Source organism: Leguminivora glycinivorella, unplaced genomic scaffold, assembly GCF_023078275.1.
Source record: "Leguminivora glycinivorella isolate SPB_JAAS2020 unplaced genomic scaffold, LegGlyc_1.1 Scaffold3, whole genome shotgun sequence".
Lineage (NCBI taxonomy): Eukaryota > Metazoa > Arthropoda > Insecta > Lepidoptera > Tortricidae > Leguminivora > Leguminivora glycinivorella.
Window position 1 is genome coordinate 1,291,008 of NW_025952828.1, and position 18,291 is coordinate 1,309,298.

General features: G+C 35.3%; 1 protein-coding gene across 2 annotated transcripts in view; it reads left to right on the top strand.

Moving 5' to 3' along the window:
- Positions 1 to 629: 629 nt before the first annotated feature.
- Positions 630 to 18,291, top strand: part of LOC125242017 (angiotensin-converting enzyme-like) — a 106,907-nt gene continuing 89,245 nt past the window's right edge. For both annotated transcript variants that reach the window (XM_048150719.1, XM_048150720.1), the window contains exon 1: positions 630 to 714. In XM_048150719.1, the coding sequence (XP_048006676.1) occupies positions 700 to 714 (15 nt within the window). In that variant the 5' untranslated portion in view covers positions 630 to 699. The remainder of the gene's footprint in view (positions 715 to 18,291) is intronic.

Genomic DNA, 18,291 nt, shown 5'->3' on the forward strand with positions numbered 1-18,291 from the left:
AAAAAAGACAAAAAACAAAAACTTAATTTCTGGCCGGGATTCGAAACCCTGACACCTACGATCTATCTGCGTACATTAGACCGACCTCGTACGACTGAGCTAAGCGGAATCGATGCGCGCGCGGCGAAATTAACGACCATATTTTATGTTTACTAACGCGAAAGAAAAACTCATGAAAACTCGAAAATTCGCGTTTCCCGGGATCTAAGGCTACGCTAGATCGATTTTTTACCCCCGAAAACCCCCACATAACAAATTTAAGCGAAATCGTTAGAGCGGTTTTCGAGATCGTCGGTATATATAAATAAATAAATAAATAAATATACAAGAATTGCTCGTTTAAAAGTATAAGATATAAAGTACAGAATTAGCAAAACAATGTCTTCGAAATAAAAGCTAACCCAAAATTCGATCACGACCTTTGTCATAAGTAGAAGAAATGTAAGTCTTTCGTAGTGTGTGTAATTAATAAATTAATTATCTATGTATTTAAAGTATATTTTAAACCAGATACCCCATAAAATCATTTGTTTGTATTTACATAAGAATCAGACAAAGCTAGTTTACTGTCACTCAGTATATTGTGCCCGTATCATGTCATCCGAAGCAATCAACTCAGTTCAGTCGCCACCATACAACGCGCGGGTTTGCACGCGCGAAGTGCTGTGTTGTGTATTATGTTCTAAACTGTTTGGAGTCATGTCGAAACTTAAGGTAACATATATAACAACTTATCACTAGTGGGTTTAGTACACATGTTATATGAAAAAGATTAAGGCCCCGGACACGCGTGTGTATTTTTTTCTAATGCAGAATTTTCAGAACTTTACAGATGAGTGTTCGAATCTTATATTTTTTGGTAGACCATTTTAATTTTTGCCTAGACTACCTATAGGAAAATGTCATAATTAATGATGGGAATCATTAATGTGAAAAGGATATAATTATGTAATTTTTGTGTTTTTCTTTAGTAAACATAAACAACTGTTTGGTCAGTACGCAATTTAATTTTGGTGTTACATAAATAATAACTTAAGATGCACCTGGATTTATCTTCAATGATCTTCTTTACAAAATTAGATAGTGCAAAAAGTACCTAGGTACAGTCAACCAATTGGAACCCTAGGCCACTGTAGAACTGTGTCATAGTGACGTTATAAAATAGATTGTAAGAAATCTCTAACTGCTTGTCATTTTGACATGGTTGTAGTGGCCTAGGGTTCTAATTGGTTGACTGTACCTACATACTAATATACATACATACATACATACATACAATCACGCCTGTATCCCATAAAGGGGTAGGCAGAACACATGAAACTACTAAAGCTTCAGTGCCACTCTTGGCAAATAAGGGGTTGAAAGAAAACGAAACTGTGACATTGCAGTGACAGGTTAATATACCTACTAATATAATGAGTATATAGTTTTGTCTGTATGTTACCTACATTAAACGGTTAAACATTTATATGAATTTTTGCGGTTAATATAATTTAAAAACTGAAACAGTAGTTATCAATACCTAGTCGCTGCAAGTGCTGCAACTATCGTCTGGAAAGATGCTGTGGCCGATGATGATGAGTTATCAATAATTCTCGTTGTTCCAAGGAAAATACATAGGTAATGCTATAGATATACATATATTCACCTGAAAGCCAATAAAAAAAATTAAACTGGGTCGTGTGTGGTTATTATTATTTTCATATATATTTATTGTTTATTTATGTATTTAGGTATAAGTATTGCATTCATTTTTAGAGTAGGGATGTATATTATGTGTACATTTATATACCGATGCACTTTAGTTGTTTGTCACCATCTATTTTCCTCTCTCAGTTATTCTAAGGTTAGCTGGAAGAGATCCCTTAAAGGGATAAGCTCGCCTTTGTACATAACCGTTATAATATTCTCTGTGCATGTAATTTGTTCTGTACAATAAAGTGTTTACTACTACTACTACATATATGTATATGTTATTTGTATATGAGAACTTCCGTAGGTACTAAAGTTGCATATCATAAACACTTGAAAATTGTTCTCACACTTGCTCAGTGTCAGTTTTAATTCTCACGATCAATACTCATGTTATGGTTCTTGTGTCAATAATATAAATAAAGGTTACGTATGTACAGCGGGGCAAATCTCGACTGGGGGGCAAATGTAACTGGTCCATTTTTTCCATGTTTTACTATGTTTGAATTATTAAATAGAGTGTCCACTGGTTATATATGGTAGGCGTGTTTAGTGCATATATGTAGAACTCAACATAATAGAATAATAATGGAAAAATGGATAAGTTACAATAGGCTAGTTTCCTACACTTGAAATAAAATATTTTATGCAGTTGCACGATTAAAGCAGCAAGCAGCACATAATTATAAGAAAAATATGGACAGTAGTTATGTTTAAACACAATTTCTATTTAAAAAGTCAAAGAGAAAGATATAAAGTAAATAAATTGACCGTGACGTCACTCCTCAGTATTTCATAGTAATTCCATATTAGCAAATCGTTATGACAGGTCTTAAAAAGAAGCTGATTTGACTAGTAGGAAACTTGCCAATTGCCCCTAGTCGAGATTTGCCCCGCTGTACCTTACATTAAACGATTTACGAGTACCTACATACGTATGTACACATGCATCAGGTCTATCATTGTATATAGAAAACTTGTAGGTATCTGCGATTTAACGGCAAACTTAAAAATGAAACGTGTGGTTGTAGTAATGAGGAGGGATTTTGAAATCAAATTTACCAAAATCATAATCCCAAAATAGCATAAACGTATAAATAACCGCAAAATTAAAATCCCGACCGCGACATAGTGGACCGATTTTTATGAAACATGGCTAAGAACACTCGCGACTAACTCAACTTTTAAACAAAAAAAACTAAATCGAAATCGGTTCATCCGTTCAGGAGCTACGATGCCACAGACAGACACACACACAGACAGACAAACAGACAGACAGACAGACACATCAAACTTATAACACCCCGTCGTTTTTGCGTCGGGGGTTAAAAATATATTTTTCCCCTCACTAGCTCAGAAACACGTGTTTTGTCCTTTAATACCAGCGGGTAAAAACGCATTTTATCCACTAGTGGGTAAAGTAATTTGACCTTGAATAAAGTCAAGTTAACTGCTTTAAAATTGATAAAAGTAGGTGAATCTAGTAATAAAGAGGATTTACTACATGTGGAACTACTGAAAGCAGTGATAAACGCAATTTTTTGCGTTGTAGTTTCCTCGCTATAGTGAGGGAAAAAGTTTTGTGTTACACTCGGGTGGAAATGTATTTTACTTCTCGTGTGTTAAAAAACTCGCAAGTTCAGGATTCTATTCTAGAACCACTCGCTTCGCTCGTGGTTCAACTATAGAATCCTTTCACTCGCTCGTTTTTCAATTCCACACTCGGCGTTAAAATACAACTTTGCCCCCTTGTATAACAAATAACTAATAAATTATAGCATAAACGTATTTTTGCCTGATAGGTATCCTAAGATTATGCGCATATAAAAAACCTTGATACTTATTATTTTTATTATATTAATATTAAAGTGACAATATAATTTAGATAAGGTTAAAAATAACAGAATAATGTAAAGTTAAAAACAATAAAAATCCATACTAATATTATAAATGGGAAAGTGTGGGTGTCTGTTTGTTTGTCCGTCTTTCACGGAAAAACGGAGCGACGAATCGATGTGATTTGATTTTATTTTATTTATTATATTTTAGAAACATAATTACAGTCGTTTACAAACAGTAGTACTTATACAATACCAGTAGCCTTACCATGACTTTTTTGAGTTAAAAAATACGTTACGTTTTCAGTGAGAGTTACGGAAAATGTATGGAAAAACTGAACAGCGCTCCAAGCGGAAACGCTCACGTACTAAAATTTTCATCGGTACCATAAGTTATCAACGTGTTTACTCCGAGTTTTCAATACGTTCCTAACTTTACAGCTAAGGCGCTCTCTTTCTGATTGTATGAAGTCAATAGAACCAGAACTATTTGACAGTCTCTAGTGAAAACTCAATACTTTACGTGAGTAATCATTGACAGTCACTAGCGTAAAAGTAAACCACCAATTCACTGTGATGTGTCATTATTACTGTCAAATTATATAACAATCCCACAACATTTTCTCGTTTATATTTGCAATTTTAAATACAATTATGACTAATATGTATTAATTTATAATATTACGTGTAATTCAAGAACAGCTTACATGTACCAGTTAGTCAGTAGTTCGATAAAAAGATAAACCAGTGATGAAACCAGTGTTTGATACTTTTACAAAGGTAATGAGTTATATTTATTCATCATTTTGTACTGTTTAGCTACAGTTGAGATGATTATATTGGTTGCTTTCAGAAAAAGAAGATATTATTGAAAACAATATTTCCATGCCAGCCGTATGGTATTCAGCAAACCGAACGTAGAAGATTGTTCAAATTGATAATGATTGAGGCAGTTAAGAATCAACTGATTACCTACAGCAGCAGGCAGTACCAATTCATGGGCATGTTAGTTCCTCAATGCACAATACTTGTACCTGTAGTCACCATAACACCATATCTCGTGGGTATATATTAGAAGTGAACCAAAGGAAAAAACTTCAAAAAAATTATCCTATTACTGAAATAAAGTATCTCATTCTGTGACTTTGTTTAATTTGTAATATTCTTGAGTAACTGGCTAAGTATTTAATAAATTGATGTGAAACGAAAACTAAAAACCTAAAATTCAGCGTTTTCGTACATATCAAACATCAATTACAACGACATCGACATAGGTAACGACAGTCTAAGGTAAGGTATAGAACTTTTGAAGGCGATAAGCCATTATGGGGTGTATATGAAGATTATAATTTGATACAAAAGTGAGTAGAAAAAGCATTTTGAAACAAGTAAAAATTGTATCTAATTTTTTGGCAGGGCACGTAGCCAAATGCACAAACGATTATGATTAATATCGTTATCGTAGCTTAGCTATCTCTATCACTTTTCCGTATTGACATGACAGAGCTAGACTGAATTTCGATCGGCGTTTAGCGCATAGATTTAAAGTCCATGGTTCAGCGTCAACGATTGATATTTCAGCTAAGTCCTAGTGTCAAAGTTGACAAAGTTATTTTTTTAATTTATTGGGAGCATTGGCAACTTGGCAATCAGCACAAACATACAATATTTAATACAACATACAGCAGAAGAAAAAATTACAGGAATAACAATTACTTTGTTAATCATAAAAGTAATATTGCACATATTGAAATGCTAAACTTATGACTATTTAGTAACTACACAATACAATGTTTTATGAATGAAAAGAAGTATTTTTGAACAATTACAAATTATTTACAAAGCGCCAATAGTGTGCAATTCATAAATTATAGGGTTTATGCCTACAGCCTTCAAGTTCATTTCCCGGTTCTTTGCTTGGCGGAAAATCCCAACAAACCCTAATAGGGATAGGGGTAAGGTTAGGGATAGGGGTAATCGGTCGGCAATCGGTAATTGTAAGCGATAATGCGAGAAAGTACTTTTTACCCACCGACAATAGTGCCCAGATACGGAGCTATGTGAGTTCTGTTGTACAATATGTAATTTCCTCAGTGTATATAGAATACATACCTACTCGTACCTACTACCTACGCTGTGGTTGCTGTGTAACATTTGTACAACCACTGCAAGCATTTCTTTTTTAAAAACAATAGTAATATGAGTAATTGAAAAAAACGCAGACAAACGTCTGCATAGAAACCTACGGATCCAAATGAAAATTTTATTATTTGTATATGTTTGAATAAGAATTCTTTTAGTACGCGAGCGAAACCGCGGGCAAAAGCTAATTCTATATAAGATGCTATGAACCCTTTTTCTGTAAAAAATATTTCTATTTCTTTACTACTCAAGAACATCACAAATAAACAAAGTCAATTAATGAAATACTTTATTTTAGTAACAGAATTATTTTTTGGAGTTGAGGTTTTTTCCTTTATTGGAGCACTTCTATACATATACCTGTGATGATCATGGCCAATAATACCATTAAGTGTATCGCGGAACAAAAACACCTATAAATTGGTACTGCTCCCCTCTGCTGCCCTAAGGTTTTGAGTAGCGTAACTGCCAGAGTGCCACAGTATTAATATCAATTGAACCATCTTCCACGTTGACTGAATACCATACGGGTTTGTTCGGAAATATTGATTTCAATCATAGCTTCCGTCATCTTTCTGAAACCAAAAACTGCTTTGAGCATTATAATAATCATCTCAATTGTAAATAGTACAATATGATGGCCAAAAATAACTCATTACCTTATTTGATTTGTTTACTGGTTTATCTTTTTATTCAATTTTAGCTAATCTTGAATTTCACGTAATATTATAAATTAATGCAATATGTTAGTCATAATTTTATTTAAAACTGCAAATATAATTGTGAAAATTCCGTGTGATTTTTGTATAACTTGACAGAAATGTCATGTGGATGGTGATAAGCAATAATGTGTCAACCCACAAAAACTAAAAAAATGAGATTTTAATGCCATGTTATAGCTGGATTTTTAAACTTCTATTTGCAAAAATGACCTTTTCATTTTGAAAATTTTTACTATCCCAAAAGTAAAAAAATAGGTTAACACAAATCCTATATCGTGTGTTGCCTGTTTTGCATTAATGTGTCAAGAACCTTAACTTATTATAGTAATTGGCAGAAGACATATTTAAATTACAATAATGTGTTATGAGGGTATACTCAACGATTTTTTTACACTTGACTCATTCTTGCAAAACGCAAAAAATGACATAGTTACCCACTATGAGACTTGAATGATTATTGCAAAATGATATTTTATTCGTTGTTTTATGCTACGACCCGTGTTATAAAACATAAGTCATTATTGTTAAATTATATTCGGGTCATAAATTGTTCGTTTTTGGTGTAAGTACCATGACACTATATTGTAAAATATAACTGTTCATATTAATTTATGTTTGAATAAGTTATGACTTAGTCCATTAGTATATTTTTGCACATGAATAGTAAATTCAGTACGAAATTGAACATTTTAAGTCATGAATATACATATTCGTTATTATAATTTGCAAACATTTTTTACAAGTACGTGTTTATATAAAAATCTAATATAAGCTACTATTTTTTTATAATTACTAATTACATTAAGACGTATTAATGTATGCATAAAAATATTGTTTGATTTTTGAATACTTACTGAATGGTAGTTTATTATTTTGTTAAAGATATTTTATGTTTTTTTCTTGTACAAGTCATGAGTTATTCATAATTTAAATGACTTAGTCTATTTCTTAGCGTAAAAAAATATTTTGTTGTATATTTTAGATAAGTAGTTTGTTTTTTTAAAAGATGATTATTTGATTTTTGTAACGATTTTTTGTTGAAAAAGCACAGATAATTTAAATATGTGTCTAGAAATGATCATTACTCTAATAGTTAATTTATAGTATTTTATTCAACAGGCGTTTAAAGGAGGTCAAGAAATATGAGTGGCGTACTTTCCACGAGTATTTTGGAGTCAGTTAAACACCATTGCATACAATACTTTTACAACGACCATGCACTTAGTTTTTAATAGTTTTTTTAAATAATTCTCGCGAAATTCACACTGTTTCCTGTATTGCAAAGGTTTGCACTGTCAGCTCAGCTGCCCAAAGCCTTCCCGCGCACGCACACAGTATCGTTAATGCAATGCGTTGCCATGATTACAGAACCAAACAATGCGTTTTCAGTTTTTTCGATACGCACAATCCTGTAAATGACGGATAACAGTTCGGGAGTAGAAAAATCATTAAAAGTTTTGATTAATAAATAATGTATTGATTCCTACATGACGACCGGTCTGGCGCAGTCGGTAGTGACCCTGCCTGCTACGCCGCGGTCCCGGGTTCGAATCCCGGTAAGGGCATTTATTTGTGTGATGAGCACAGATATTTGTTCCTGAGTCATGGATGTTTTCTATGTATATAAGTATTTATATATTATATATATCGTTGCCTAAGTACCCACAACACAAGCCTTCTTGAGCTTACCGTGGGTCTCAGTCAATCTGTGTAAGAATGTCCTATAATATTTATTATTATTTTATTATTTATACCTAATAACATAAGTGACCATGACTGATATGTTACTTAACACTTATAAAGTTAAAAATATGCATAGGTAGAGTATTTTACAATAACAATTTATGTGCTTTAACATGTTTATTTAAGACTCATAGATATTTTTAAACAATTAGCAAAAGTGGGTTAAGTATCATAACACAGTCTTGAAAAAGTTTGACGTCGTCGAACAATTCGCAATAAAAGAAAAGGGCATTATTTCGTCAAATTGAAGTTTGTTTTGAAATTAAGCTACAATAATCACTACTACTGAACGTATTATAGCTGAAAAACACAACAATCTATATAAAAAACAATTTTTTTTATGAGAAACACAAAAAAATGAGAAAAAATCTTTAGACGCCATTTTCTCAAAATGGTTGGCGTGTGGGTTGACACATTATTGCTTATCACCATCCATGTCAGAATGACGTGGCCTATGGTTTGAGGCCTACTACCGAATACCGAAGTTATCGAAATGTGGACATGCGTCTCTTTTACTCTTATCAGTATAAAGTGAAAGAGGAAGAATCCCTCAGTGCGTATGTTTCGAAATTTGCAGTAGACCCTATATTGACAGATTTCGATAGGTAAATTACATTTACTTATGATTTTAGTTCCATCGCGTAAACACCAGAGGCGTAGCATTCGCCTATAGTTCTTTCTCCGTTTATTGATAAACTTAGAAAGGGATAGAAGCAGCTTCTTTGGCGTGAAGTTAGGCACAATATATTGTAAACAAACGTAAACTCACTTACTTTCTGAGTAAAGTAATACGGCTCTCACTTGGGCAGCCCATGGTAACGGTACTGTTAAAGTTTAGACCTAGAGTTTCATTTGTTACGTAAAATCACAGTCGGTTTTTTAAATGTTACTTATCCAAAACTAAACATTTGAGAGCGTAAGGAAAGAAAGTATTAATGGAATAAGTGAATATATCTATAAATAAATAAATATTGGGGGACACCTTACACAGATCAACCCAACCCCAAACTAAGCAAAGCTTGTACTATGGGTGCTAGGCGACGATATACTTACGTATATAGATAAATACATACTTATACAAGGTGCTCGTGAGGAACCCGCATAACTTGAACCACGCGTTTCTGAGGCAAAAAGAAAGAAAAAAATGTTATATGTATTTTAAAATTTTTCGCCAAAAAAAAATTTTTTTTTGTTTTTTTTTTTACTTTTTTGGACGTATTTTCACATAAAAATTTTTTTTTATCCATAAAGTTGGCAATTAAAATGAGTTTTTTGATTTATTTTTCTAAAAACCAAATTATTTTCTTGTCACATTTTGACATCTATCAATGACTACTGTGAGACTATGCTCCTTAATTGCGCATCAGCGCCGTTAAGAAACTTTTTCTACTGAGTAACAATACGGAAATGTTTTTTTTAAATTGGCAATAACTCTGAAACTAGACGAAATCTAGAAAAGTTTATATGACATTTTAGTCTTAAAATGTGACCAAGAATATGCCGTTAAAGTTATATGGGTTCCTCACTAGAAAACATCCATGACTCAGGAACAAATATCTGTGCTATGTTAGAGAGCTTGTCATTTTCGTTAAATAGTTTGCAGGCACGTCTTATGGCACGTTTTGTGCAGATACTTATAGTCGAAGGGATGGAGAGTGACATAGGCTACATTTTTACACGACTGCCCCAAAAAAAGAGTGTATTGTTTTGTCTGTTTCTTACGCGAGCGAAGCCGCGGGCAAAAGCTAGTATTATATAATACGCATAAAACATCAGTGCTAGTTATCAGTTTTAATACTGGCAAATATTTACATTAGCATATCGACAATGTTTTATTACAATCAACAATACAATTTAATACATATGACCTTACTTAAACCAGTACGTTACACTTTCATATAATGCATAATTTCCTATAATGTAATACATTTGTTAATTCGATCGCAGTTATTTTTGGAAATAACTATAATTTTTGTATGTCTTTCCCATCACGGAACAAAAAAGCGACATCCAAGACGGCTCAAGGACAACTCCGGTGTGAGAACCCAAGGGTGTCGAGAGGTGTACACCGCTTTCTGCCCAGTGGCCGTGAAGCCACTGTACCAACTCGCGTCTTACGCAAATTTGCACTTCCACCTTCCACCCCTGGGGCATGTAGCCCTAACGACTCCACTCTGGACGGCCAGCCAAGGCAAGCTAGAGGTAGAAAGTCCTGTCCTACCCACCCGCCTTACGGTAACAGAACTCCCCAGGAGCAGTCGGGTACGTGGGGTCGCTGTTCCCCAACAGCTCGCCACAAGCTGCTCTGCGTTGACTGATTGCACTGGTAAAACAGTGGGCGATGGGGTCGTCACATCCCTATGCCATCATTTTATAATTTTATTATTAGGCTACCAGGACTGAAATAGAAAATGTTTTTTTTTTTTAAACAATGGCTTAATAAATATTGAGGAAAGAAATCACTAGGTGGTAGATAGTTCCGAAAGGAACTCATTTTAGATTTATTTGATAACTAATTGATATAAATAGATTAGTAATTAATGTGAAATCAATCAATTCTAATTGGTTGACTGTACCTAGACCTACATTGTGTGACAGACAGTGAGTCTATCATACATATATTGGTTGATAATAAAGCGATCCAGTAAAATGTCCGGTCATTTATTTGATTAAAATGAAGTATACAACTAATTGAATATAATTAATACTATTATGATAAAATAATAAACTTATTTCAATTTCATTTGATACGTACTCATAGTATCAATAAGACATATTGATAACTTTCTTACATACTTCACAAAATCCCATTTCAGATAGTATTTTGTTAAAATCGATACTAGCTATCGACGACTTCATATATTATTTGTAGGCATCGCCAGTTTGATATGCATGCTCAATCTTGTTCATGTATATTTTACGATGTGAAGGATTCATATTTTCGATTATTCGATATATTTAACTATTATTTGCAGACAACGCTAGTTCGACGTTCGTACAAAATCTCAACAACAACATACAATCACGCCTGTATCCCATAAAGGGGTAGGCAGAACACATGAAACTACTAAAGCTTCAGTGCCACTCTTGGCAAATAAGGAGTTGAAAGAAAACTGTGTGTGTGTGACTGTGACTGTGACTGTGAATCTCATTGCTAACATATATTCGATTTTTCACAACATCATCATAAATATAGAATAGACAGACAGGACAGATTCCTTTGGCCCCCAGCCAACTACGATATAAACGGACAACCAAATGTTGGCACTAAAAGAAGACCCGAGATGGGAATTAAACCTTCGCCCCTATATTTTTAAACCGTGGAGCGCCCACTTTTTTTTTTTAGTATGAATAGGTAGACGTTTGACCACGATCACACCTAATGGTAAGTGATGATGCGGTCTATGGTAGAGCACGCTTACCTATGAGATACCTATTTACTCTTGCTTTAAAGAGACCTCCCTAAATTACATATTCGTTATGGACACCGTGTGTCTATAGGATGCTCCACGGGTTAATCAATTTTAAATGTTCTGAATTTGTTTTTTTTTATCATGCAGACACGTCTGCTAATAGCGATATTAATCACATATTTTTTAAATTAGAGGAAAAATGGAAAAATTCACACCTCCGGCAGGACTCGAACCTGCGACCTCTGGCCTTGCCGCAAGCCCCCAAAATATTTTAATGTTCTGACTCGTTGATGAGTCCTCCGACACGCCAAGGTATAGGAAGGCACGCGTTTTATGCAGACAATTGGCCGCTAAGCCCTACATTTTTCAAATTTGACGCCTTTTATTATTGCCAAGATTTGATAGATCGTCTATATTTAGTCGAGGAGGAAAGGTTCAAAATTTCCAAGTATCTGAAGGCTTATGCCGCCCCCTGGCAATCTCTGAGTAAATAACTAATTAGGTGTGCAAAGCTATTGATGTAGTTTCATCACGCCCCAAGATTTACAATAGTAATAGTTGTAAAACTCGGTTCCATATACGTCCATGGCCTCGAGCAATGGCTTTATCAATTAATATAATTGCTGCGACGGTCGCCGAATATCACCGAAATAACTCAATGTGATGTTGCGATGGCTTGAAGTATTTGTTTTGGATGACTTTTGTCTCTAAAGAAGCTACTGACTATCAATATCCAGACGACCGGTCTAGTCTAGTTCGCGGTCCTGGGTTCGAGTCCCGGTTAGTGTTTGTGTGATCAACATGGATATTTGTTCCGGTCATAGATATTTTCTATGCAATTAAGTATGTTTTCCCCTCACTAGCTCGGAAACACGTGTTTTGTCCTTTAATACCAGCGGGTAAAAACGCATTTTATCCACTAGTGGGTAAAATAATTTGTTCTTGAATAAAGTCAAATTAACTGCTTTCAAAATGATAAAAGTAGGTGAATCTAGTAATAAAGATGATTTACCACCTGTGGAACTACTGGAAGCAGTGATAAACGCATTTTTTGAGTTGTAGTTTCCTCGCTATAGTGAGGGGAAAAGTTTTGTGTTACACTCGGGTGCAAATGTATTTTACTTCTCGTGTGTTAAAAAACTCGCAAGTTCAGGATTCTATTTTCGAACCACTCGCTTCGCTCGTGGTTCAACTATAAAATCCTTTCACTTGCTCGTTTTTCAATTCCACACTCGGCGTTAAAATACAACTTTGCCCCCTTGTATAACAAATAACTAATTTATCTTTATAATAATTATATGTATATCGTCACCTTTCACCCATAGTACAAGCTTTGCATAGTTTGGGGCTAGGTTGATTTGTGTAAGGTGTTCCCCAATACTTACTACTTACATGGCTGGCGCGATAACCCAAAATGAGTTTTGGCCTCCAACACAAGAGCACGCCAGTTTGCTCGGTCTTGAGCGGTATCGCGCCAGCTTTCGCCGACGCCGAGCTCACGGAGGTCTACCTCCACTCTATCCGCCCAACGATATTTTGGATGTCCAGCAGGACGGCGTCCAATCGGTCTCCCCAAGTAGGCCCATTTGACTGCCCGATTCCCTCCCATTCTCTCAAGGTGACCTAGCCAAAGGAGACGATGTGCTTTGGTTTCACCTATTATATTTGGCTCGGCTACCAGTTTTTCAATTTCGGCATTTTTGTGGATCCTCCAACTGCCATCGTCTCTTTTAACGGGTCCCAGAATCTTCCTTAATACATATCCCCCCAATATTTATTTATAATTCGCTGGAGTGGCCTGACCATCTAAATACATCTATGATGGTATCTGACGTCATCGTGGCATCATTTTCCATTAGGAAAATAGCAGACTCACAGCTAGACTGACCACCAAAACGCACATCATAACTTTCATAAAATTGGAGAGAAAATGCGATAACAAAAATATTTAATATTGAGTAGAGTATTTCAGTGTAAATATTGCAAGTAAGGTAACGGACCCAATCATGGACAGTTTAAGATAAAATTTTGCTTATTTTTCATATTTCACTAATAGGTACGTGCAAGTTGTGGAATGAGCTACCTTCTGAGGTGTTTCCCTTGCGCTATGACATGGGGTTCTTCAAGAAGCAGGTATTTAGGGTTCTCAAAGGTCGGCAACGCATAAGTGGCTCCCCTGATGTTGCTTATGTCCATGGGCGGCGATGACTGCTTATCATCAGGCGGCTCGTCTGCTCGTTTGCTGCCTATTTCATAAAAAAAAAAACATGTGAAAATTCTACCGCTAAGCGTGCTATAACTTGAATGTCTTATCCTTCTTTTACATTTCAAGCGTATTGCAGAATAGATACTCCTATTGGTTTCTTCATAGTTAACAGATTAAAACGAGGTGTTTTTTCTCCAATCATGGACGGCAGTTCTCCAGTAATGGATCCCCCATTATGGACAGTGAAAAAAGTTTAAAATTTTCCTTTTAAAGCAAAGTGATACTCATTGAGTCAATTTTATATACCCCAAATAAAATTAGTTAGGGTTATTTTAACATAGGATTGTTTCTTGCAAATTTTGGTTTCGTAAGTTGTTCCTTGTCCATCATAGGAGGTACGCAGTTTTCCGGTTCCAGTTATGGACACTCGCAAAATAACACTATTTCTTAATATCTTTGGAGTAACAAACTAGTATGTTTTATACCTTATCTCATGGTTAACGCAGTAAGTAAAACTTATTCAAGTTTACACCGAGGATTTTTTTTAAATTATTTTATACATGAACTCAACTCTCTTAGCAACATTACTAAGAATTCGTCCTGATATTTTTTTCAGTGAACTGATGACTTTTATATTGCCGCCAAATCCTTCAGAAATAACCGAACTAAATGAAACTTCAAAATAAGCAGCTCTATGACTCTTGTTTATGGTAGAAGGCCGTCAGTTTTTAGAAACTAATTTTAGATACCTACTTATTTTTAAGGATTTGTGTTTTTATCCATTATAGGGTATTTTACATTACCTATATGTGTCATGAAAATGTACAGAATGTCATAATGGTTATTTAGATCCTGCTTCAGACTGTATTTTTAACCCCCGACGCAAAAACGACGGGGTGTTATATGTATTGACGCACAGAACTTTATTTATATAGAAGAAACAAGTTCATCTATTTGTATAGGGGCCGAGCGTGTCAAATTTTGTACTGAAGTTGTTTCTTGCCTGTAATTTTAAATATGTCTCAGGCTCTTGATTGTTCATAATTTTTGTCTTGTTGCAATTGAATATCACGTAACGAGGCATCTTTTATGTTTTGATTGACTTCAACTTACAAAAATTGACGCCCGAAAGCTGCAAGCTGCGATTAAAGACGGACAACTCAGTGGATTTCACTGAGTTCATTTGACACGCTAAGTAGATACGTTTGCTTGATCTATGGTATATATGACATCTGTGTATTGACGTGTCTATCTGTTTGTCTGTCTGTCTGTGTGTGTGTCTGTCTGTGGCATCATAGCTCCCGAACGGATGAACCGATATAGATTTTTTTTTTTGTTTGAAAACTGAGTTAGTCGGGAGTGTTCTTAGCCATATTTCATGACAATTGGTCGACTAAGTCGGGGGTTTTTTCAGAAGTTCAATTTTGTGGTTAGGTTATAATTTATCTAAATATGTCTATTAGAAAATTTAATTATAGAAGCCTGAGACAGAGTAACAAGAGCCACAAGGCCTAAGACATTCGATTCGACATGCAGTTTAACTTTTTTTTAGTTAATTCTTTAAAAGTTACATTTTAACTTCTGATTAGCAGAAACGTCTGCAATCGATGCCACTAGGCTTAGAATAAATTTAAAAGTGGAAAATGTCTGCCTTGGGTGAGACTTGAATCACGGCCTCTGGATCGATACTCCAGCGCTCTGCCAACTGAGCCACCAAGACTTCAACCAAGCCAGCGAAATTTTCCACTACTAAGGTCAATGGGACCCGTAGCGACATCTACCGTAAGAGTTTTAAACTTCTTAAACGGCAACCGGAGTTCCAAGTCACACTCAAAACTCAAGTCAAACTTACATTTTACAGACAAGTGAAAAAAAACACCTTGGGGCCGATTTTTGAATCTCACGGCATTCGAATTCAGAAAATTGTCACCGAAATTGCCTACTATTTTCAGTGACAATTTTCTGAATTCGAACGCCGTGAGATTCAAAAATCGGCCCCCTGTTTTTGCATTCATACAATGTATCAAGCACTTATGTATATTCGTATAAATTGGTCACAGACATAATAGACAAGGTAATTTGTTTCCTATTGTATAACAATGACAACAATACTGTAAAAACATAGATAATCTTTTGAGGAAACAAAGATAGGTATATATTCTGAAAACTGTCACGTATTTGCCAAAGAACCTTCAAATCCTTTAAGTACTTGTCTGTTCGTCGCAATATTTGATCTGTGTTTTTTGTTTATTGAAGTAGAACTGTGTGGTGACGGGTTAAGAATTTCACCACCCCCTTTCTTCCCGTGGGTGTCGTAGAAGGCGACTATGGGATATGGGTTAAATTGTGACGTAGGCGAGACTGGCAACCTGTCACTGCAATGTCACAGTTTCGTTTTCTTTCAACCCCTTATTTGCCAAGAGTGGCACTGAAGCTTTAGTAGTTTCATGTGTTCTGCGACCGTCGCCCACGCGACACGGCGTAGCGCCAGCCTTCTTGAGCTTACTTTGGGGCTAGGAAAATTATCCCATAATATTTTATGCGGAAGGGTTAGAACCCCGCTAAACCGGACCCTTACTAATCAATCGATCATTATAATGCGAGAGGGCTATGTAAAATAACTTTGGTAGTTATGTCTTACTCTATTAAGACTGCTTTCTTAATGAAATGCGAAAATTTTAAGCGACATTATTAATAAATATTTTTTTTCTTTATACTACGTCGGTGGCAAACAAGCATACGGCCCACCTGATGTAAAGCGGTCACCGTAACCATGGACGCCTGCAACTCAAACAGTGTCACATGCGCGTTGCCACCCCAGTAAAAACTTGTACATTCCCTTTTGCTGTGTTTAAATATATTATAAACTTAGTCACTGACGTATAAAAATATCGTTTCAATCCATAACGAGGAGCATTATTATGGGTACACACATACAATAAATACAATCATGTCTGTATTTCATAAACGGGTAGGCAGAGCACATGAAGCGATTTCGATACGACACTTCAGTGCCACTGTTGGCAAATAAAGTGATACAACAACAAAAAATGTGACACTGCAGTGACAGGTTGCCAGTGCCAGTCTCTCGCCCACGCCGCAATTTAACCCGTATCCCATGGTCGACTTCTACGACACCCACGGGAAGAAAGGGGGTGATGAAATAAGTAGGTACCAACATACAAATATAAAATATTACTTTTTAAATTGTTACCATACCTATAGTTACACATTTCTCAGACTACTTTTCTAGTTCAAGGGGGTTACCATGTCGTGCTAAAGCCGTTCAGTTTAGGTTGAAAGAGAGGGACGGAGCTGTGTAATTGCTATAGCTGTGTCCCTTTCTCTCAACCTAAACTGAACGTCTTTAGTACGTCATGGTAACCCCCCAGTTCTAAAGTCTACTTGAAACAGTTGAAACTTCAAACTTGCATGAAGAACCACCAAGAAATAAACCAAAGCATTACAAACAACACTAGTTCTAAAATTGGCACAACTTGGAACTGTGCCAAGTCAAAGGTACCCTACATTTCACTATTTTAAGCCTAGGCTGTCAATGTTACAAAAATGTCACCTGTGTTTCCTCCGTTATGATTTCTCTTTAAAAAGTTTAGACTTTGGTTCGGTACGGCACCAATTGACTGGTAAGTACTTTATTTGAAACACAAATATAATACATATTATATTATGACCAGGGCCCGTAACTTTCATGCCGATGACATCAATTTGACGTCACGCTACATATAGGATGATTCAAATAGTTCTATTGTAATAATTAATCATTATTCTTTTATCAATTTAATCGATTACAAATGACTTCAAAAGTAAGATTTTCATACATGGAATAATTAATACCTACGTTAAACGAAAAGGAAACAATTTGTTTTGTTTTTATAATTTATTGAAATATGGTAACAAAACTATTTAATAAAATGTATGTATAAAAAATAAATAATTTAATTTACTTTTCAAGTATCAAGTAGGTATTAATTATTTCACATATGAATAGATTAGTTTTGAAGTCATGATTAAAATGATTTATGAACAATGATTATTTATTAAATAAAACTCTTGAATCATCCTTTATGCAGCGTGATGTCAAATTTATGTCATCGGCATGAAAGTTACGGGCCCTGATTATGACTATTGTCAGCAGGGCGCTATTATTCTGATGTATGCGGTGATAGTTCAGTATAGTATTAAGAAAATAGTTGTAGCTCGATATGTTTGTGGTCAGGTTTTACATACATTCATGCCTATATTCCAAAAATAGTAGGCTGAGTACATCAAAATGCACTAGTTTCAGTGCCACCAGGGGTTAAAAGAAACCGAAATTGTGTTATTGCAGTGGCAGGTTGCCAGCCCATCGCCCACACCATGGGCCCGTTTCTCGAAAGGTACAAACCTTGTATTACAAGTGCGCGAACTGTCAAATCGTATGGGTTGTCATGGAAACACACTTGTAACACAAGACTCGTATCTTTCGAGAAACGGGCCACATATCTCACAGTCGACTTTTACAACTAGCAGGGTGT